This window comes from Pezoporus occidentalis, unplaced genomic scaffold (assembly GCF_034315485.1).
Source record: "Pezoporus occidentalis ecotype Australia unplaced genomic scaffold, CSIRO_AGI_Poc_V1 ctg122, whole genome shotgun sequence".
In the NCBI taxonomy this organism is placed as follows: domain Eukaryota; kingdom Metazoa; phylum Chordata; class Aves; order Psittaciformes; family Psittacidae; genus Pezoporus; species Pezoporus occidentalis.
This window is the reverse complement of record NW_026913016.1, coordinates 1,797,334-1,819,369: the sequence shown is the minus strand read 5'-3', so window position 1 is coordinate 1,819,369 and position 22,036 is coordinate 1,797,334. Positions and strand designations below refer to the sequence as shown.

At 37.1% G+C, this 22,036-nt stretch overlaps 1 protein-coding gene across 1 annotated transcript in view; it reads left to right on the top strand.

The window, feature by feature from the left end:
- The window catches only part of COG3 (component of oligomeric golgi complex 3), a 33,025-nt gene that overhangs the window by 4,530 nt on the left and 6,459 nt on the right, over positions 1 to 22,036 (top strand). Inside the window, exons 4-19 of the mRNA XM_062607379.1 lie at positions 805 to 970; positions 1,750 to 1,824; positions 1,946 to 2,038; positions 2,329 to 2,454; positions 4,772 to 4,852; positions 5,061 to 5,104; positions 5,307 to 5,433; positions 5,878 to 5,969; positions 8,201 to 8,340; positions 9,591 to 9,751; positions 12,103 to 12,208; positions 15,126 to 15,250; positions 16,842 to 16,931; positions 18,790 to 18,910; positions 21,117 to 21,205; positions 21,305 to 21,439. Coding sequence (XP_062463363.1) covers positions 805 to 970; positions 1,750 to 1,824; positions 1,946 to 2,038; positions 2,329 to 2,454; positions 4,772 to 4,852; positions 5,061 to 5,104; positions 5,307 to 5,433; positions 5,878 to 5,969; positions 8,201 to 8,340; positions 9,591 to 9,751; positions 12,103 to 12,208; positions 15,126 to 15,250; positions 16,842 to 16,931; positions 18,790 to 18,910; positions 21,117 to 21,205; positions 21,305 to 21,439 — 1,771 coding nt within the window. The remainder of the gene's footprint in view (positions 1 to 804; positions 971 to 1,749; positions 1,825 to 1,945; positions 2,039 to 2,328; positions 2,455 to 4,771; positions 4,853 to 5,060; positions 5,105 to 5,306; positions 5,434 to 5,877; positions 5,970 to 8,200; positions 8,341 to 9,590; positions 9,752 to 12,102; positions 12,209 to 15,125; positions 15,251 to 16,841; positions 16,932 to 18,789; positions 18,911 to 21,116; positions 21,206 to 21,304; positions 21,440 to 22,036) is intronic.

The following is a 22,036-nucleotide window of genomic DNA, read 5'->3' as shown; positions in this document are numbered from 1 at the left end:
CACACAAAGGTACTTAAGTGTGCCATGGACTTGGAATGGTTTGTAGGAAGGCCAGAGGAGGAGGGGGAAAATTAATAATTTCTTTTCCTGTTGTACACTAAAGGGTTGCACATGACTACAGAGAACTGGTGCTTTATATGTGGTAAAGTAGAACTCATAAGTTTTAGCTGACATCCAAGAGCAATTAAGTTAAATGATGTTTTGGTCAGGCTGAATGGTTGGCATGTATTTAGTGATCATTTAGAGTTTATATCTGCATTGAGCCTTAGACAAACTGGGTGACATTAGATACTGGATCTATTTCATTTAAACCTCTTTCAGTCCTCATAGTAAATTTTGAATCCTCTGGATAATTTCAGCTACTTTAGGAAAATAAAAGTGTTTTCTAAATGGAAACTGAAAATTGTATAGAAGAGGTGACCCAAATTAACACCACAATTAGAAGCAAGGCAGGCAGAATTTGGCTGATGACAGTAGTGAAGCAGTAGTCACTGTGTTTGTGCTGTCCATTTAGACAGGCTTCATATGCTCTAGACTAGCTGTGGTGCATGCTGCTGCTTTCTGGGTAGGCTTGATATAAGGAATGTTAGGGAAATGAAGTTACTGTGGTGACTGTTCCAAACCCTATAGCTCTGTTATTTCTGCAGGTCATGAAGCATCTGCTTATTGTGCACTCTTGCTTTATGCACGTTGTCTTTTATTCCTAGAGAGGGAAAGGTAGTTGCAGTTCCCTATAGGCAGCTGAATTTGCAAATAGAGAAAGTGAAATTTTACTCCTGTTATCTGTTAATTCTCTTTTTCCAGACAGATGAGGGATTACTTGTCTGGCTTTCAGGAGCAGTGTGATGCTATCTTGAACGATGTGAATAGTGCCCTTCAGCACTTGGAGTCACTGCAAAAACAGTATCTTTTTGTGTCCACGAAAACAGGAACACTGCATGAGGCCTGTGAGCAGCTTTTGAAAGAGCAGGTAATCTTTGATGGGTGGATTACTGGGAACTTAGAAGATACCATAAATTAAATTTGCTTATTCTCAGGCTGGGAAAAATTGTGAGCTGTGATGACAATCCCTCTGTTTGCTTTGGACCTCATTTTTGGTGTGTTTCATCTGCAGCTGGGCTGTCAGGCTCTGTGCAGTAAAATGTTGACTGTGTGTTGGTGTACACTGTAATCAAGAAGGATAGCCAGTTAGAGGAGCTTTTGTAACTGATGCCTGACAAGTGCAGACTTCGAGATTAATAATTCATATAAAATGCAGAAGTATTTTGAGATGATTATTGCAAGAAGAAGGATCTAAATGACAAGCTTATTTCCCAGACACTTTCCTCATAAACTGCTCCAACAGTATAATAAACATGTCTTTTTAGCATGACTGGATAAGGACGAACTTCTTAAGACTCCAATCCTGAAATACAGGATTTCTACAGTTCTCTATAACACTGATGACAGCACTGCTGTTTTTATGCAGTGTTATCTGTGGAATGCTGACCAACATGTAAAAAATGTGTGCTTTTAAATACACTATTGAGAGTAATGTTTCTTTCTCTGGTAAGAGAGAGCAAGAGAACACTGCTGTATTCTGCATCTTTTATTTAGTTTCAGATTACCTAGAGCTAGTTAACACTGGTGTGTGCTGAGAGCTGAAAGGGAGGCTGAGTAATATATATATATTTATATACATATAAAATATATATATTTGAGCTACTTGCTGGGTTGCTGATTTTCTTTTATTTATTTGTTTTTTAATAGTCAGAACTAGTTGACCTGGCTGAAAACATCCAGCAGAAACTTTCTTATTTTAATGAGCTGGAAAACATCAACACAGTAAGTATTATTTCACTGTTAATAGTCTTAGAAAATGAAGGTGTACCCATGTTTTGAAGTTTATCGCCAGCACTAAGTTACTTGGGTTCCTTACAGTGATGCTTTGTCTTGTTTTCCAAAGAAATTGAATTCCCCTACGCTGTCCGTGAACAGTGAAGGATTCATTCCCATGCTGGCTAAGCTTGATGATTGTATTGCATATATTTCATCGCATGTAAGTAATGCTGTATTGGTTTTGGTTAAATTTTAATAGCTTCAAAATTATGTATTCATACTATTTTTGTGGTGTTCCCTCTCCCCTACCCCTCAAAATGTCCTGTCTGCTAAATACAGTAAGAAAGCAATTATGATGGTTTATAAACTTAAATATTTACTGAATATATTTAACATTCTGCTGATTTTTATAAACTGCTACATTTCTAGCTAGTAAAAAGAGTATTTTAAGTATTGATAATTTTTTACTTTTATTGTTCATAATTAAAGTGGATTTTTTATTTCTTTCAGCCAAATTTTAAAGATTATCCTGTATATTTGATAAAGTTTAAACAATGCCTTTCTAAAGCTATGCACCTTATCAAGACTTACACTGTGAATACATTGCAGAACCTCACAAGCCAGTTAATGAAAAGGGTAAGGTGAATCAGTAAGTGGTAACTCGAGCTGTCCTGAAATGTCTGTTGTAACACTGTACAGCTTTCTTCTCTTTTTATTTCCTGGAGGCTGGGTGGTGCCAGCAGTTTTGTTTGAAAACACGTCAGTCCTTTTCCACAGTGTTTGTGTAGATTGGCCAAGATCCAATGGAATCTGTCAGAGAACTAGTGATCCAAAAGATTTTAAAATAGTAGTAATTAAAAAGTCCTGGAAATTGAAGATGGAGAAGTGGGTGATGAGGTAGGTAGACGGTAACCTCAGTGAAGGCCAGAGGTGGATAAATGACTGTAAGGGGGGGCATCAACCAGCAGGCCAGAGAGCATGCTTTCCTGAACCAGTTTGTGCACTGAATCAGCTCTAGTGCATGCTGCTGTCTCTGTTGCCAGATGGGGAGGCTGCACAAGAGAAAGATAGGTACTGTGGGATCTGTTTTGGAGTTGGGTAGTTAGAGACAGAGAAGTTGCAGGGAGTACTTAAAGTATACAAGAGCTGGGTGTCATAGGATGAAAACTGTTAAAGCACAAGTCTAACTTATGGCATGAGTCAGTATTATATTCCAGGAAGTATTTTTGGGTGTTCTTGGTCATCTAAATATTTTTGAAAGGTTTGTGTAGCTGCAGAGAATAGCTGTGACAGGTTCCTACCAGTTTTGGCGGTATCTTTTGGTTAGTTTTAAAGTGTTGACAGAGAAGTTAGAGAGTCACAGGGAAGAGTTGGGTGCTTTACTCCCACTCACTCCAGTGTGATTTAGGCATAAAGGTGCATAGGGAGGTTTTTTTGTTTTCATTAAAATGTTAGTAGTCTCATGCTGCAGTATTTTGGCAGAAGAGAAAGCAGAGGGAAGTGTCTACCCCCTTTTTTTTTTCTCCAATTAATTGTTCTGTGCCTCATGCTCAGTCCTGTTACAGGCAGGCTTGTTGTGAGGGATAATCAGTGAAATACAAAGATGCTAGAATTGAGAACTGACAGACATAAAGGAAGGGGACTTTAGACAATCTTACTGGAAACTTGTGAAGGATACTCCTGGAGTGATGATCCTTGTTAAATGGCGTGAAACATTTTTCATGTTTGGTACAAAACTAAAGAAAGCAACATAGTATGGTTTGATGCCAATGGATATTGATGATGAAGCTGAATTCAAGCAGAATTGAACATCTCTCATAATAAGCACGTCTACAGAAAGAAGTGATTTGAATTGCTGCTTTGCAGTTTTCAGTCAGGGAGAAGACCTCTCTTAGGATTCAGATGACCTCTTTCCCATCTACGTGGGGATTTTGTGGATGTTTTGCACATTTCTCTCAAATATCTAATGTCTGCTTTCTGACATGAAAGCAGGCATTAGATCTGGATATGCAGTAGTGGACCAGTGGTCTTTAGTTGTGATCAAGCATTGAGATTTCCTATTGCAACACAAGAGGTCTTGTCAGGACTGGAAAGGGACTGATGAGATCTTCATGTTCTTTGTTGGTTCTCACATGTGAGTATTTGGGGATTTGATCTGTATTTGTAGAAAGATGATCAGGATGCTCAAAGGGCTGAAAATAGGTGGGGAAGGCAGAAGAGTTTTTGTGTCCCCACCTTGTTTCAAGGGAAGGACATCTGCTTTTCATTCTGTCATCAATGGGGATAAGAGGAAAAAAGCCTGGTGGCTAAGCTGGGTCTCTGCTCTGCTTCATTAGTGCTTTAAGTCCAAGGGGTCTGCCTGGTTAAGCTTGGGAGTCCGAGGGGTAACTGCCTCAAAACTTGACGTTCCAATTGAAGCTTGAATGTGAGCTGAAACTTAGCTTCTCCATACTGGGACTCACTTTTGCTGGCATGTAAAAGGGAATTTTTTTTCCATTTTAGTACTACAGATTAAGGAGCCACAATCTGTATCAGATCCAAAGAAAATTGTTGTCTCTAATGAAGAATCATAGAATGGTTAGGGTTGGAAAGGACCTTTAAGATCATCTAGTTCCAACCCCCCTGCCATGTGCAGGGGTACCTCACACTAGACCATGTTGACCAAGGCTCTGTCCGACCTGACCTTGAATGGCATAATTATTGAAAACATTACTTTTGCTGCAGACTGTTGGTTGAAACTTTTGTTTGGGTTTCCTATTCTTCCATCTGGCTTTATCAGAGTTCTGAAACGAGAAAGCTTTTCTAGGTAAAAAATGGCAAAGTGCTGTTCTACTGTCAGTAGAAGCATAAAGAATCGGTACCCTGTTTCAGAGCCTACTATTTCAGACGTTAACTATTAGAAGCCAAATACAGTGTTTTTCTTTTTAACCCCATTACTCATCTCTTCTTTCAGGATCCTTCAGCTGTGCCAAATTCTGACAATGCCTTCACGCTGTTTTATGTAAAGTTCAGAGCAGCTGCTCCCAAAGTCAGAGTAAGTAGGGTGGTAACTAATTGTTGAAAAGGAAACTATGAAAATGGGGTTTGAATTGGTTAGTAGTGTGAATGCAAGGATTGCATACTGTGCAAGTGTGAATGTCCAAAGATTGCATATTGTGTCCATAGGAAAAATACTGAAAACTGTTTTCCAATTAGTAGAAAAATTGTTTACTGATAATACTTTTTTTTTGTTTATTGAGTAGACACTTATTGAACAAGTAGAGCAAAGATCTGAAAAAATGCCAGAGTGAGTATGTCTACACAGTTCATTTTCAATTCTAAGTTTTGAAAATCTTTTAATTCTTTTAAGTACTGTTTAACACATCATTTGTTCAAAAGGAAGTTTTAAAAATTGAATTTATTACCCTAAAATAGGGTGTTAGTATTAATTTTATGTTTAATAGAAAATGAGCTTTGGGATGCAGTTACTGTTTTAATTTCTTTTCTAGATATCAACAAGTTCTCAATGAAATCCATCAATGCTACCTTGACCAGAGGGAGCTTTTGCTTAGTCCAAGTATCGCTAGCACTGTTACAGAATTAACCAGTCAGAACAACAGAGATCATTGTGCTCTGGTAGGTAAAGTAATTGTGTGTTGTGGGGTTTTTGTTATGTTTTAATCCCCTCCTCTCCCAAGTAAAATGTACTTATTTAATAGTTGCTTACCTGCAGAATTGTCACTTTTGTTTGTGGTTTTGGATCATTAAAATTTTACTAATACTTAGTAAAACTACTACCAGCCTCACAGAAGAGCATAAAATGTGGTTACTTAAATTTCATCAGAACCAAAAAGGGACAGAAATTGCACAATGAACTTTTATTTGGTTAGTGACATTTTTTCAATCCTTAATTTTATAGTTGATCTCAATTTTTAACTTTGCAAAGCTTCCATTTAACCAGAACTGTAGTATTAATGATAATACAATATATAATATCATGATAAAATATACAATAATATCTGTAATAACTCCTGTGCTAGGTGCCAGGAAAACAATTTAATTTTATTTCTGTGAATACAGGTACGGAGCGGTTGTGCCTTTATGGTCCATGTATGCCAGGATGAGCACCAGCTTTACAATGAGTTCTTCACAAAACCAACACCAAAACTGGAGTAGGTGGTACATGCTGGTTTTGTTTTACTGCATGTTGTGTTTACTGTGCTGTGATATAGCAGACAATGTTATATGGCAAACAGGGTTGTATTGAAGTGGTTTGTTAAGAACTAGCAAGAAAACAAAATCCCCTTATGTGTCAGAATTTGGTATTCTTTTGTTTTTGTTTTTTTAATTCAAGCAAAGCTGGTAGTTTACTTGCTCCATAAATAGTCTATGTAAATGCTCTGCTGGTGGTCTGAAAGGGATAAAGACAGAGTTACTTTGGAAATAGGTGTAAAAGTTTACAGTGCTACAGCTCTCAGCTGGTTTTGTACTGCCTCCGTGCCAGTGGTTTGCATAGTCAGTAGCAGAAATGCTTTTCATTTACTTTTGTGTAAAATTAAACTGATGAATTCCAGCTATTCTTCACCAAGGATTTAGAGTTAGTGAGCTGCCCTTATTGTCAAGGAGTATTTGCATGTGTCTGTATGTGGGCTGAACAGAAGGCAGGGTAGCAGGCACCTGACAAGAACAGTACCTGTATATGGTCTGCCTGGGTCTATAAGAGGGACAAGTTGTTGTCTTCACATGGTGGTGGCATTATAAAAGTATTACAATTTTTTTTTGCCACAGACCTGTAGTACTAGAGCAATTGAGTGGGTTATGCCCCTTCTCCAATTGGTTGGCATGTTTTATAATTATATTTAATTTTGAAATTAGTGCAGGTCATGTTCCCTTTCTAAATATTTACGTTCATAAATAAAGTATATTTCTATTAATGTAACTAAAACACTAGTTTTGAGTTTGTATTATCTTAAAATTAACCAATTTAGCTATCTCAGTGTAAATCCTGAAATAAACATCCCTAATTGTTAACAGTGTAAAATGCTGTTGAGACAGAAATTTCATCCCTAGTGCGCTTCACACCAAGAATGAGAAGAGGCTTCTGATTAATTTTTGAATCTTGATGGAAAGTAGTTTTACCTCCTTTGTAAGAACTTGCTTCTCTTTTTTCCCTAAATCTAAGTAAAGTATTTTGAGGAAAATGATTCAAATAGTTTCTACTTTATTAGATTTTTCTTAGCTACATAATCAATAACTTTTTTTTTTTTTTCTGAAATGCTGTGGTGATCTGAAGTCATAATAGCCAGGTATCTATGTAGAGATAAAGGAGTTTACAAAAAATCTAGCCAAGAGTAGAGATCTGAGATTGAGTGTTGTATTTAGTAATAAGGCTGTTGAAGCTTTCTTTGTTTCTGCTTATAGCATGGGGAGTTGCTGTTTCATCAAGTTGTTTGTATACCTGTAGAATACAAGAGAGACCTCAGAATGTTTCTTCTGTGAATGTTCTCTTGTGAGCATTTTTAGTCCACAGTCTGAAAGGAACTGAAATGTCATTGTCCTGTTGCCAGACATTCTTTGTGAATTAGGAAAAAAAATTACAGTGCATTAAACTTGACAACTGTACCACACTGTAAATACTTGCATATTCTTAGTGTTTACATTTCCAAGTCTAACCGGTGAATTACTTGAATTTTCAGCTACTGGCAGCAGCATTATTAGCTAATCTGTGATTAGTAAAGGGAGCATTGAGAATGGCAAAAATGTCTAGAATGAATGTTACTGGTGTCTTAACCAAAATATGCATCACTTTGTACAGGAAGGAAAAAAATCCAAGTAGGATTCCTGGTGTTTCATTTTGCATTGGTATCATAACTTCAGTTAGATGGGAAAGCGTGTGCTGCAGTGTTGGAAGTTGTTACAGAAAAGGTTACCAGGGTTCTCCCCTTGTGTCCCTCTTCTAGTTCTAATAAACTATTGAATACTTGTAATCAGATGAACCTTTTCTCAAGGGGAAATCTGGGATATGGTTCAAAGCTCAGCAGGACATATCTTTACACAGAAGCCAGGTAAACCAGTTTGCAGTATATTCCCTTTTTTAACAGGTTGAGTTGTTTTTTGTTTTGTCTTGGTTAGTTGGTTGGTTGTTTTCTTTTAAAATGAATTAAAAACTATGCCACCAGTTTAAGCAGTTAGTATCCTACATCTCTTAAAAGTCTTTGTAGGATATCAGGGATTCATGTTTTGAACAGTCCTTTCTAAAGTCTTCTATTATACTGTGTTGCATTTTTTCCCCACTCTCCACTAAAAATCTTTGCTATAAAGTAATTCATGTTTGTGATAAAATTTCATTTTGGTATTGCAGGATCCTGAAAGTGTTTTGCTTTGTTTTATTTTTTCTTCATAGTGAACTCTTGGAGAAGTTGTGTCTTTCACTTTATGATGTCCTGAGGCCAATGATCATCCATGTCATTCACTTAGAGACACTTTCCGAACTCTGTGGGATTCTCAAGAATGAAATGCTTGAAGATCATGTACAGAACAATGGTAACTGATAGATGGAACCTGATTTTTTTAAGTTTCATCTCAACTGATAAAATTCTTAAATTCCGTAGGGGAAAAAAAGTCCCAGATTTTTTTTAACAAGTCTTAAACATGTCAAAGATGAGGTAAGGTTATTTTAAATAAATCATGTTTTTTCATTTATAATGAAAGGTCTGTATTACTGATGTTATAGAGCCCTATTTTCTCTAGATTGTACAAATGCAAGCAAGCAACCATCCAGTGTGTGTACGTGCACCAGGTTTGATTTAAATGAACTTTTCATATGAATGAATTGCTTTGCTTGGCCCTGCTAATGCATCATCCATGTGGGGCTTTCTTCATGCATGACGATAAAACAAAGGAATGCAAGCTTGATTTTTTCATTCTTCTTGACTTAGTGTTTCCCAGACTAGAAATTTCAACTGTAATTTCAACAGAGGAGTTGTGTAGCTGGTAGAGATTTTGGAGTTTTGGAAGTGATCAGAGTTCACAGTCTCATAGAAGTGAGCTGAACATGAGAAAAAAATCTGGTATCTCATTCCCTTAGTATGATTGGAATTATTTCACAATCTTAACCTTGCATCAAGCAACAAACGGAAATCATTCTTGGCTGCTGGTATATAGCCAGCATAACTCTTTCTCTCTGAGGCTGTGCCAGTGTCATGAAAAATTGCTCATTTTCCTGGAAGCAGAATTGTAACACTCTTTGGAATGAGATAAAAATTGGTGACATAATCTTTCAGCTGATCTTAAGAAGTGACTTTCTACTACTTAAACTTAGGCTGATATGATAGTTCTTAAGTTGGACGTGAGCTGCTTTGGATCATCTGTTCTGGTAGGTAGATGAGTTAGCTTGTCAGCTCTCAGCAGTCACACTGCAGGCTTTGGTTATGATAGAACCAAAACACATTGATTTGGTGTCCAGGCTAAAATGCCACTTGACATTCCCAGGTCTGAAATAACTATAAAGCTTATTTCTGACATGGCATCTGATGTCATCAGTGTGAGACTGCATTTTCACAATCTAATGAAAATTTGGGAAGATGAAGTGACTGAAGTATGGAGTTCAGTAATTTCAGTAATTTTGTCACAAATCTGTCTGCATGATGCCATTGCAAAAATAGTCTGACTTCCTCTGCAGCAAGGCAGTTTTGTGACTGTTCTATATGTGATGCTTCAAACTTCTGTGTCTATAAGCTTGTTTTGTAATCAAATTAACAAATTTGTGCCTTTTTTTTTTTTACCTTTGTCAGCTGAACAACTGGGTGCATTTGCAGCTGGTGTCAAGCAGATGTTAGAAGATGTACAAGAACGCCTTGTCTATAGGACTCACATTTACATTCAGACTGATATCACAGGCTACAAGCCTGCTCCGGGTGATCTTGCATATCCTGACAAGTTGGAAATGATGGAGGTATAGCATCAGCTTTTTTTATTGTCCTTAATTCATTTACTTTTTATATGCAGCATATACAGTTGTGCAGTATAGTGCTTTGCACTTGTGGTTTTCTAGTTCTCAGATGTATTATGTGTTACTGATGCTATCAAGCCTGCACCTACTGGTTGAGTTATGACCCTAAACTAGATGTCAGAAAACACTTTGTCAAACTCGGTAAAATTGGCAATAGTTCTCATAGTTAACATTTTTATCTAATTCTGAATCTTCTGCATTTCCTCTCATAACAGTAAATTTTCGTTTAATTTCAGAAGTAGTAGGTATTAAGCAGTGTATTTTCTAGTTGAGCTGGAGTTGAGGACAGCTTACTGACAGAGTTGAAGCCTTAGACAGGTATAGTTAGCTGCAAGTTTGTTTTCAAAATTATTGGTTAACTAATGTTTGGTGCGTGTGTGTATGCTATGCTCAAACAGTATGAGGGGTGACTTGCTTGTACCTTTTAATAATTTAATATGGCAGCAGTGGTTTCCAGTAGCCTTTTTCAAGTTCTTATCAGCTATTTTTGTAGTCATTCCAAGCCCTTTGAGTCAATATTCTTGTTGAAAGGAATCAAACTGATTCTATTTACTAATCCTACTTTAAAAGGTTAATACTTTATTGATGACAGATTTCAAAATGAAACTACTCACAGAAATAAAAAAGTGATCAATGAGAGACTTTAAATTAAGTCTTTGACTAGAGCAAACTGCATTTGATATGCAGTTGAAAAGTATTGTTGCATAGAAAGGTTTAGTCATAATAAAGACCCTTCCCAAAATAAAAGTTGTCATTCACTTTATAATGAGAAGCCCAAGCTGTCAAAGGATTGAGATGACCAAGAATGGCAATTCCAGCATGGATTGTCAAGATCCAGATTTATTGCTCTATTCTGCTTTCCATCTGTCTGTCAGAATAGTTGATGGTGCTTAGAAAATTGTACGACTTATGGCAGCTGACCAGTTGGTAGAGAACCTGTTATTTGACTTCAGGATCACTACTTGTATAAAACACAGAAGCTTCATAGCTATATGTATACATATATGTGTATTTTGCTGTGTTCCATTCTTGCCTGTAGACAGACAAACACTGAAAGAAACTTCTTAGTACTGAGCACATGTTGCAATAATCTTGTAATAATACATCTCTAAAGTTTTTATTATGTTACAGTTTATGCTTTGGTGGGGACATTCATAGGTTTTTTAGGAAAGCATTTACAAATCCTGAAGCTAATGAGTTTGTAGGATACTTGACCTTTATATTGAAAGTATAAAGACTAAAAAGCTTTTGAAGGAGAAGCAAAAATAATAATTGAGAAGTAGCTAAGTGGGATCTATATGTTGAGAACAACTAGTAGTCTGAAGTTTGACCAGTATTAGCTTTAGGAGTGCAGATTTGTTTGTTTATTTGTTTTCTAAAATGGTGTGAATAGAACTGGATAAAAAATGATTGTGAGAACATTTTTAAAAAATGTTAGTTGTAACTTCTGTGGGCAAGCAGTGCAGGTACTTAGTCTGTACAAGACCTTATTTTCTAACTAGGGTCCTCTGGCTGTTCAGTTAGGAGGAAGAAGAAAGGGAGTTTTCCATTCATTCTAAATTGAGAAATTATGCTGCTCTTCATATGTCCTCAAAAAACTCCAGTTTTTGCCTGGTTTGACATTCATTTTTGCTACTTGATTGCTTTTAAACCTTACAACCTTGCTATTTAGAGAATAAATGAATTATTAAAATGATAAAAGCACAGGACAGAAACATTTCTTGTGCTGTTCTGCTCAAATATTAATGCAGATATTTGCCCATTCTTGCTGTCTCTCACTCCTTTGAAGCAGACCAAGCAGTGAAAAATGTTGAAGTGTGGAAATGTTGAGTAATGTTAGAGGAAAGCTTTTTGTTGAAATCCTGCAAGGAATAAACTAGAGAGTACTTTGGGGCCATCTACATATATCATTTATAGGAATAAAGGCATCACAAGAATTACATGTATGAAATTCAGGTGAATATTGAATTGGGTTCCCCTATTTAAGTTTCTCTTTCTAGGTGACTTTGGTGGTTATTGTTTAGAGATCAGTAAAACCAGGCAAAATGGAAAGAGCAGTGCTTTAATCAGATCTGTGTAATATTTGTGAATCTTAAATTGATACTGAAACATTTCTGCTACTGTTTTGGAAACATCTATTTCTTTTAATGTCTTTGAAACACTGGGGAGCTGAGTGTAGCTGACTCCTGTTGCAATTTAGTGTGCTTTTCTCTATTGCAATCAAAGCAGCGTAATGCTGCTTAAATTAAGGATGGAAAAAAGATTACAGTTTTGTGGTATATCTTCCTCTGCAGCAAATTGCACAGAGTTTAAAAGAGGAACAGAAGAGGCTGCCATCTGAAGCTTCATTTTCAGATGTCCGGCTAGAAGATCCCGAGTCCTGCAACTTAGTTAAATCTGGTATGAAATAGATCTCATGTTGTCAAATTAATGCATAAAGCTCATGGAGAGCAGGTATTAACTTGAATCATCAGTGAGAAATTTGCATGTATCTTAAAGGGTTATTTTCCTAGAGAGGTTTGTGAGAGATTTTGAAAGTAAACTTTGTCTCAGGGTTCTTAATAACTTTTTTTTTCCCAAATGGGAAGAACTTAATCTTGTTCTTTGTGTGGCATTTCTTTGTGCTTCCAGTGCAGTCTGTTCTGTGAAGCAACTACTAGTATAGCTGACAGCATCTATTGTACTTTATATAAAACTGAACTGTGGTATTCTCTACTGCAGAGTAGCCCTACCATCAAGATGCATGCTTAAGGATTCCTCTGTTTGCTAGCTGTACTAAGAAGTGCTAAGAGTGGTTTGGTGTGCCAGACACGTCTCCTAAATGAATGCTTTCAGCATCTAGAAGTGTCTTTGTTGCGTGCCTTTACCTGGGAAGGCAGCTTCTTCCTTTGAATGCATTTCCACTTACTGAAACTAGTCAGTAATTTTAGTGGTTTACATTAATTCAGAATATAGTCTTTTTAAATATGTGACCTTTGTGCCTATAAATTACAGTGAACTGGAAGCAAATTCCAAGAAACGTGACTCTTTAAATTTCAGTCATTTGAGTGTTGCAGCCCTTTAAATTTTTGTCTAAGAGCCATAAATAATTTCTCCATTTACTTTTAAATTGTTCATTATAGTCCAGTGTTATTTTTCCCAGCATCACCTTTTTCAGCTCTTTGTCAGTTGTTTCTCCTATTTCTTTTGATTACTCGGTATTTTCTTGCTTTTGGCTTGCCAGGCCTGCAAAGGTCTTTCTGGCTGTTTCTAGCTGGACTCCATAAATCATGTTGAGGGTGGAGCTCATCTTGCTTCAAGACAAGTGTGTGGCATTCACAAGAGCTGTAAATCCCACCTGCATTCAGGAGGTGGAAGGAACCCGTATGGTGTAATGTGAAGTTAAGTGTCTGAGATAATTGAGATTATTTGCCCTTCCAAGGTGCCTCTCCCATTTAAGTGCCTGCTGCAGAAGCTGAAGTGACTAATAAATAGCCTAGGACCCTCAAACTGACAGCTAAGGGCTTACAGGACTTCTAATTACTATGACAATGAATCTATTGTTGCAAAAAGGTAGAAAGATACTGCTAAATTATTTTAGACCATTCCTGCCCTGGTGACACAAAAACCTCACAAGTGTGTATTCTGTCATTAGGTAAAACTTAAAATTTTACCTGTGTGAGTGGTTGCTAATTAGAACCAGAGTTCTGATGCTACTGGCTAAGATGTTTCCCAGGATTTAGGGACAAAATGAAAGTAAGACAAGCCTTTTGTCCATCACGTGTTGTGCAAATCTGTTTTGGGTATACGGAATTACTACAAAGGTTACCCAGGAGGAGCACTTTCTTATCTTTACAACTCCCTCATGACAGAATTGGTCTTGCCATTATTTTTTTTTGTTACTAACATGGTGCTTAAACCATACACTTTCTGAAACTGTTTAATCCATTTTTAATCCAGGATTATCTCCAGCAGAAAGGAAAGCTTCAAGAAGTAAGATTCATAGTATCATAGAATACCAAGTTGGAAGGGACCTTAAGGATCATCTGGTCCAGCCTTTCTAGACAAGGATGACTTAGACTAGTTGTGTCAGCACCCTGTCCAGCCAAATCTTAAGTGTCCAGTGTTGGGGAACCCATCACTTCCCTGGGGAGATTATTCCAATGGCTGATTGTTCTCACTGTTAAAAGTTTTCTTCTTGTGTCCAATCAAAATCTCCCCAGGAGTACGTTGTACCCATTATCCCTCGTCTTTTACATATGACTCCTTGTAAAAAGCATGTCTCCATCATCTTTGTAGCCTCCCTGTAAATAGTGAAACACGGCAATAAGGTGTCTCCTGAGCCTCCTTTTCTCTAGCCTGAGCAAATCCAGTTCTCTCTGCCTTTCCTCATACAACAGGCTCCCCACTCCTTTGATCACCTTTGTGGCTTTTCTCTGAACCCTCTTCAGCCTATCTACAAATATTTTTGTATCATGAGGTAGTTGGGACTAAAAAATTGATTGAATGGTTTTTTTTGCCTTTTTTTTTTCTTCCTGAGCAGCTCCTGTAGTTGCATGGTCACTAGCCGTTTTTGATCTCCTATGGTTATTTTCCTCCAGTAATTTTTTTTATCATTTCAGCTGTTGAGATAAGCTGGGGAGGGTGCACCCTTGGAGACCAGCCTGTAAAACTAACTCATTAAAAAAGGTCGAGCCAGGCCATGCCTGAGAGCAAATTCATGTCTTTCACGGCCATGTGCTTTCCACACATGAGAAATCTAGTACTGACTGCTCAGAAGTAAAAAAAAGCCAAGCCAAACCTAACCTCTTTGAATGCAATAAAGTATGTCGTCTTAATGTGGAGTCAGGGTAAAGTGTGGTTGGTACGAAGCATTTCCTGTGAAGTCAGGCTGAGAGAGTTGGACATGTTCAGCCTGGAGAAGGCTCAGGAGAGACCTTGGAGCAGCTTCGAGTGCCTAAAGGGGGCCTTCAAGAAATCTGGAGAGGGAGTTTTTACAAAGGCATGCAATGACAGGGCAAAGGGTCATGGCTTTAAACTGAAAGAGGGGAGATTTAGATTAGACACAGGAAAAAATTCTTTGCTGTGAGGGTGGTGAGACACTGGCCAAGAGAAGCTGTCACTGCCCCATCCCTAGCAGTGTTCAGGGTCATGTTGGGTGGAGCTTTGAGCAAACTGGTCTAGTGAAAGGTGTTCCTGCCTGTGGCAGTGGGGTTAGAACTTACAATCTTTAAGGTCCCTTCCAACCCAAAGCATTCTATGATTCTATGATATTGCAGTTGTCTTCAGTTAGGAGAGATGGTCAAGTTTTTCATGTGTGTGTTTTACTTTTAAACAGGTTCATCAGAAGCCCTTAATCCCAGGCACCAGACCACGATTTCACCAGCAGATCTGCATGGAATGTGGTATCCTACTGTCAGAAGGACTCTAGTGTGTCTCTCCAAACTGTACAGATGTATAGATGTATGCAAAAATTTCTTTATCTATTTTTTTATTAAGTGACGTGTGCAGTACCATGTCTAAGTATTTTAATGTAAATTTGGAATGGACAGTTACTGGCCTCTGTTATCTCTGAGTCTTTTTGTTGCCATCTTTATGTAAAACAAGTGAGCTGACAAATTTAGGTCACCAACACAATTTTATATTTGTAGAATTAGAAAAAAAGGCACTGGTTTTACATCTATTGCTTTTGCTATTACAGAAATACTTCATTGTCTGATGCTCAAGATACTTATCACACCAAAGTTGCGAAGTGAATAGGGCAAGAGAAAATAGGAAGTTCTGGGTCAATTATAGAGAATGATTTTATTGCTGAAATTACTGGGTGTTTCTTGCTATGTGCTTTGCAGGACATCAGAGAGTGATGTTTCTGGTCTAAAAAATGGTGGCTCTACTACTCACATATTTTGGAATTATTTTCAAAAATTTTTGTGGCACATCTTTCCACCTTCCAAAATGTGGGAGACATTTCCAAAGTTTAAGCCAGTAGGAATCTTCTATAATAGAAACAAAAGAAGTATTTTGAGATTTGCCCTGTAGAATTTGATTTATGTCTGTCACCTAAAAGCAGAAGTCTAATAAGACCCTGAGATACGTAACGCCAGTGTTTTTACTTTTGTGTATGTTGTGTCTTTATTAGATATGTCTAATGCATTTCAAAATACATGTGTTATGTAAAACTGCTACCAAGATGCTATTTGCTTAAAAAGCTGGGAAATATTAATACTTTGTTGTTTAATATATCAATCTCATTAAAGATAAATGAGTGTTTGCCCTTGTTTTCAACTAGACCTTCGGAAATGAGGTCATTTTTGCATTGTTTGCCAGGCTCATTTCTAGTAGTGTATCTGCATAGGGATTTATTTAGTTTTTCTCTAAGATATTCTAGTAGAGCTATTACATCTGGCCTGCACCTTGTAGACAGGAGAAGACATGAATGAAGTGGCACTGGCAAGTCTCAGGGCAGTCAGGGCTGTTAGGTACTGCGCTGGAGTGCTGGTGGCAGTGAGCTGTGTTCCTACAGCTAGCTCAGCCATGTGATCTAGTTGCAGCTTAATGAGTTACTCCATGTCACTTGGGCCATGGCAGCTGTCATGTTTGTTTACTAACCTTGTGCAAGCATGAAGTAATTTGAGTTTGCTTGAGGTTAAGCTCAGTGGAATGATCTCATGTCTACTGCATGTGTAAATTGGACACACAGATAGTTACCCTCACACATGAAGTGTCTAGTCAGGTTACCCAGGGAGCATCATTCATGCTGTTAGCGGTGAATGCTTGAGGTATCACTGACCATGGCACTATTCAGGTCCAAATTCAGAGACAGAGAGTGAACAGGGTATGCTTGTCCATACCTGTACCCAGGCTAACTAAATGCTGTAGCAACCTGTTATGTATGAATATTCCATCCTCCTCTTATTGCAGTTAGATGTGTTTGTAGCTAACTAATCTAGACTTTTATGTGCTGGTAAGCGCATCTTTCGTAAACTACAGCTCTTAAATTCTGTTTTAAGCTTTGCTAACATCTTTTTTTGGTCTCATTTCCTTTTCCCTGCAGAGGGCAGTGTTTCAGGGATTATCTCAAGAGGCCTTATCTGCCTGCATTCACTCACTGCTGGGAGCTGCTGATTCTATCAGCAGGAACAAGGTTAGAATCTGTGCTTTGGGTATGATTTCTTTTTCTTCCCCGGCCATATATATATAAAGCCATGAAGCAATTGTTCAGAATTCAGTGAAACCATATTGCTGTGCCCCCAGAGACCTGATGGATTTGCCAGCTTTTAGTTATGGTTAATGTATTGTAAAGCAAATATAATGATTCACATGCTAGCCTGTCTGAAAAGGTGGAATACAGATTCTAGCAATTGTATTTACAGGCTACTCTAACTCATGTGATCAATCAAGTGATACCTAAAGAAAAATTTCTGCTAGAAGTCTCTGCTCCCTGTATGCTTTCATTGCCTGTTACTCTTTTCTCTTTCTCTCTGCCTCCATTGTTTGAATTTTCAAGTGTCTTTTGAAGTATTAAACTCACTGGGAAGATTTGTTAAGTGTTGTCTGCTCAGAAGTGTCTGTTATTAAAACATTTGGTCCAGTGTGTTGCTCAGAATTCAGTGCAGTTTCATCAAGTCATTGTAACTTTAAGTGTTGCCTTAATAGCTTTTTTCCTTTTGTCACATTTCCTTTAATACAAATACTGTAGTAATTTGCTCATTCCTAAATTCCTAACAGCCAGGAAGTGAATTTAATGGGAACAAAAGAAAGTCATAGTATAATCCAAAATTGGTGGATTTGTATTAGCGTAAATATTTAATGATGAAAAAGGTTTTAGTTGCTTTTAGAAATGAAGAGCTGGTTTGAAGTGTGTCTTTTGAGTGTCCTTTAGAAAGTGTTAAACATATTATCTTTAAAAAGAAATTCAAATCATGTTTGCTTCTAGCTTGAGCAAAAAAACATTTCATATGTAATTGATTCAGAGTTCTACTGTAATTATCCATTTCAGCACTGTATATCAGCTCAGCATTGACCTAAAGTATTGCGTAGGATGAAAGTCATCCTGCAGTGAACCCTAGATAGGTTGTATTAGGACTAAGATCTGTTCCACTTGGTTCCTGCTGCATGTTCATTTAACATTGTCTGGTGAAATTATGTATTTAAAACTAAAAAACCCACAAACTTAAGAAACCTTCCAGCACTTACATTTAGTAAACAGTTCTAGTTGTTCAAACTGCAGATTTAAATCTGATTTCTTCGTCACTGTCTTATATACCGTTATACCAAAAGAAGTTCTCTTCCAGCTTGCGAAGTCAAGTTTGAATTCTTGAGTCCTCCTCATTTACCTCAATGAGCCATGAACTTCAAAGGTTAAAAGCAGTGTGCGGTATAAAGCACATAGCTGAAATACCAAGCAGTGCAAAACTCATTGTCTTAGTGGTGTGAACTTGGCCTTGTTTTATTCTTTCTATCTTTGCTGTACTGTTTAGAAATTAACTAAGCTTTGTGTTTAATGGCATGAGAAAAATGCCTTGTAGGACCTTTGGACAAGAGCACCGTTAATAAAGGTTATTATAGAAACTGTTTGGCTTTTTTTTTTTTAAATCATCATAATGAGTAAAAAAAATTTAGAACCTCATGTTTTTTGACTATAAATTATATGAATTACATGAAATAATTCCTGGCTATTATGAAGAATAAGTTTGTAGCTTTCAGATAATGGATACCTGTATTTAATGTGGACATTTAGTAATACGTAATCTGTAATCTGATTCTTCTAAGAAATGTAAATAAAGTCTGCTTCTGTAGAGCAATGTGTTGGCTACAGACACAAGTGGGATTTGTTGATCCCAGAGTGTAGTAATGGCACTACAGGCTAATGGAAAAAGCTTCTTAGTAAGATTATTAGTATTAATTTTGTTATAGGAAGTAACTGATAAAAGTGAAGGCATTGAAATGATGCTCTTCACTTAATTGTTCTTGTAATGCATGTTCTTTCTCTTGTGCTGTAGACCCAGGTTGACGGACAGCTTTTCTTAATAAAACATCTTTTGATTCTTCGTGAACAAATTGCTCCTTTCCACACTGATTTCACCATTAAGGAAATTTCCCTGGACCTTAAGAAAACTAGAGGTACTAAACAGTTGCTGGCTACAGAATGGGATGGGATTGTCCTCCCTGAATGTGCCAGCAAAAGTTCTGGGTTTATTTTATGTTCACTTGCAATGATCTGTACGCTTGTTCTAATCTCTTGCTTTGTTCTTAGCTTCTCTGAAAATAATAGAACCATTCCCCTATTGAGGGTTATTCAAGATATGTCTAACAAATGCTTTATTCATGTATGAAATGTGCCTGCTTTTTGCTGCTGACCTAACTTATTCAGTCTTTTTTAAGAAGACCTAAGTAATGTACTGTTGCACAAAGATGTCTTTCCCCTTTTCTGACACTTTAAAGGAATATCTTTAATTATCATTCTTTAGACCTTACTGTGAGTTTTTGTTTTGGAAAAGGATTTCTTATGTTGCAAGTTCAGTAAACAGTATTGCTGGATAGTTTTATGTAGCAACCACGTCTGTTGTCTGAAGGGAAAGTAAAGTAGTGCCCATGGTCATGATTTTTAAATTGTGATATGGTTTCTTTGTAAAAGGCAGAAAAACCCTCTTAAATACAAAAGTGAACTGTCATGCACTTGTCAAGCTTGTAAGGATATTGGGAAGAATAATTGAAAACATGTCAAATTTCTCTTCTTCTATTCCAGAAGAGAAAGCTGAAGAAATAACTTTTCTTTCCTGCCATCTAATATGCTGCTGTTTTAACTCTGAAGCAAACAATTCTTGCACTAACCATTTCACATGTTGCATTTGAACATCAATGAAACCTCCTACCTGTTGAGTAGTTTCTAGTTGACTGGAGGTTGAAGGGTAAATACATCCTTTTGGTGTCTTGTCCTGGCTGACACACAAGTTTGTTCTCCATTTTCATTTAATTGAATAAATTTTTGTGCCAGCCAGTGTTTTGCAGGTGGTAGTGGTAAGTAATGGAAAACCACTTTATTTTGGGGATGGCAGTGGTGTTGAAAAGATGTACATTGTGTTTAATTCTGAAGGGATTTCTTAAGGCTAGTAGGGCTTTTATATTTGGGTTGAATTGTATAAGTGACTAATAACATGACTAATAGGAGTTTTACTGTGTCCTAGCCAAGCTTTCTGCACATAGATTTAATTTGGGATTTGTAGACAAATGGACACTGCTTAATGTAAAACTAATGTAATGCTAAGGTTCATGTAAGCGAAGTGTACAGTGGAGAGAAATGACTTTTACACTGACTAGCTCATATGCTTCTAATCAGAACTTAAGCTCTTTGTGGAATCAGTGAAGTTTCTGGGAAATAATTGAGAGCAAAATGAACCTTTGTCTGCAATTTCCTTTAACTGCATAGGAGTGCAGATTCTTAGTTCAGTGCAAAACCTACATGCCTACATGTCTGGTATTCCTTTTTTGTTTAATACCTTTGGCAGCATTTCTTTAACTCATCTTGTTTCCCTCACATTGTTTTATATAGCAAGAAGTGTGCAAATTGCTTTTGAAATTAATAAAAAAACAAAGGCAGATGAATGTGTAGGATGATAAATGAATGTCATTAAGCAATAAGCCATACTGAAACTGTATTGATAATTTTACTTGTTTCCAATTTGATCAAATTTCAGGTTGACAGCATCCTTTTAACACTATAGGAATAATGTCAGATTCTTGTGCTAATTGCAGACATTGTTACTTTTCCTTTTTGGGACTCCTGTAGAGACCACAAAACATGAGTGTATATCAACCTTGGTCTTTTCTTGTTTAGTCCTAACTAAAATAACTAGGCACAAAGGAAAATAATGACAGTTCTAAGTTACTTCATGCAACCGTATTTTGTTGTCCCAGGCAACCTGGGCCAAATTCTGCAATATTGTTCATAAATGCTTAACTACACAGCTTATGTAAAAGTCTTTCACTTGTAGATATAAAGGGAATAGGGCTCACACAGTTTGCATGCTGATAACACTATAGCTGGTATCAGTCATTTGTTAGGTTCATGTAATGTATTTATCTGGTTTGACTGTGCAGCTGTTAGATTGAGGTTTACCATTAGGGGCAATGAAAAACTAGTGGATCAAGCTTTGTGTGCTTCTGTGCGTGTGCACTTGTGCATCCACACCTAGCTACAGTGCAGTCATCAGTGTGATAGTCCTAATCATGCTAGGCCATTTTTTATGTATAAATGAGTGATTAAAGTTTTTAATTCCTGGAAGTGAGTCCCATTGACTTACAGTGTGAGTGAATTTCTGATTCACAGATGCAGCGTTTAAAATCCTGAACCCTAAGGCAGTTTCAAGATTTTTTAGGCTGAACAGCAACAACGCCTTGATACAGTTCTTACTGGAGGTAATATGGAGTCGTACTGCATTAAGAAAAAATGGGTCATTTAAGCGGGTGGTGATCTTTGGCAAATAAAAAGGAGAGAATTATTGTCTTCTGTTCAAGGGTACCCCAGAAATCAGAGAACACTATATTGACTCTAAGAAAGATGTAGATCGTCATCTGAAATCAGCTTGTGAGCAGTTTATTCAGCAGCAAACCAAGCAGTTTATAGAACAGCTGGAGGAGTTCATGACGAAGGTACAAACATGTTGTATGTTCATTAACCTAACTGAAATACTGGTAGGGCGAGGGAATTAGTATTAAATTGGGTATAGGAGAAGCTGCTAGTTTTGATTAGCTGTAGATGCTGGCATTTCCTATTATAAGGTCATGTTTCCTTATAAATTCCAACAGTAATTTTCTGGGCACCTTTGAGATTAATGGATTAAAGGAACATGACATAGTTTGTTTTTGAAAGCATCCCTTATGCTCTTTGGTAAAGAAGCTTTAATGTTTCATTGATTTGAAACAGTTTGCAGAAAAACTACCTTGACTGAATTTGTAAGCCTTCAAAAAACAAAAATCTTGGGTCATGTGGGTTTTTGAGGGAGGCCTTAGGAGTATGGCTGTGAAGTATGTTTAAATGTTGTATTCTCAGCATATTTTAACACCAGTGTGGTGCTTGCTGAGCAGGACTTTCCTCCCCAAGTCCTGTTTGCAGCAGAAGTTCCTGATAAAAAGGAGTCAGAAAGACTAGGCACCCTAAGGGTAGGAACAGAAAGATGCCTCATTACAATTCTTTCTAGAACCTGCTCTAGAGCCCAGGATTTCTAGGCATCTTGAGAAGACCATGCA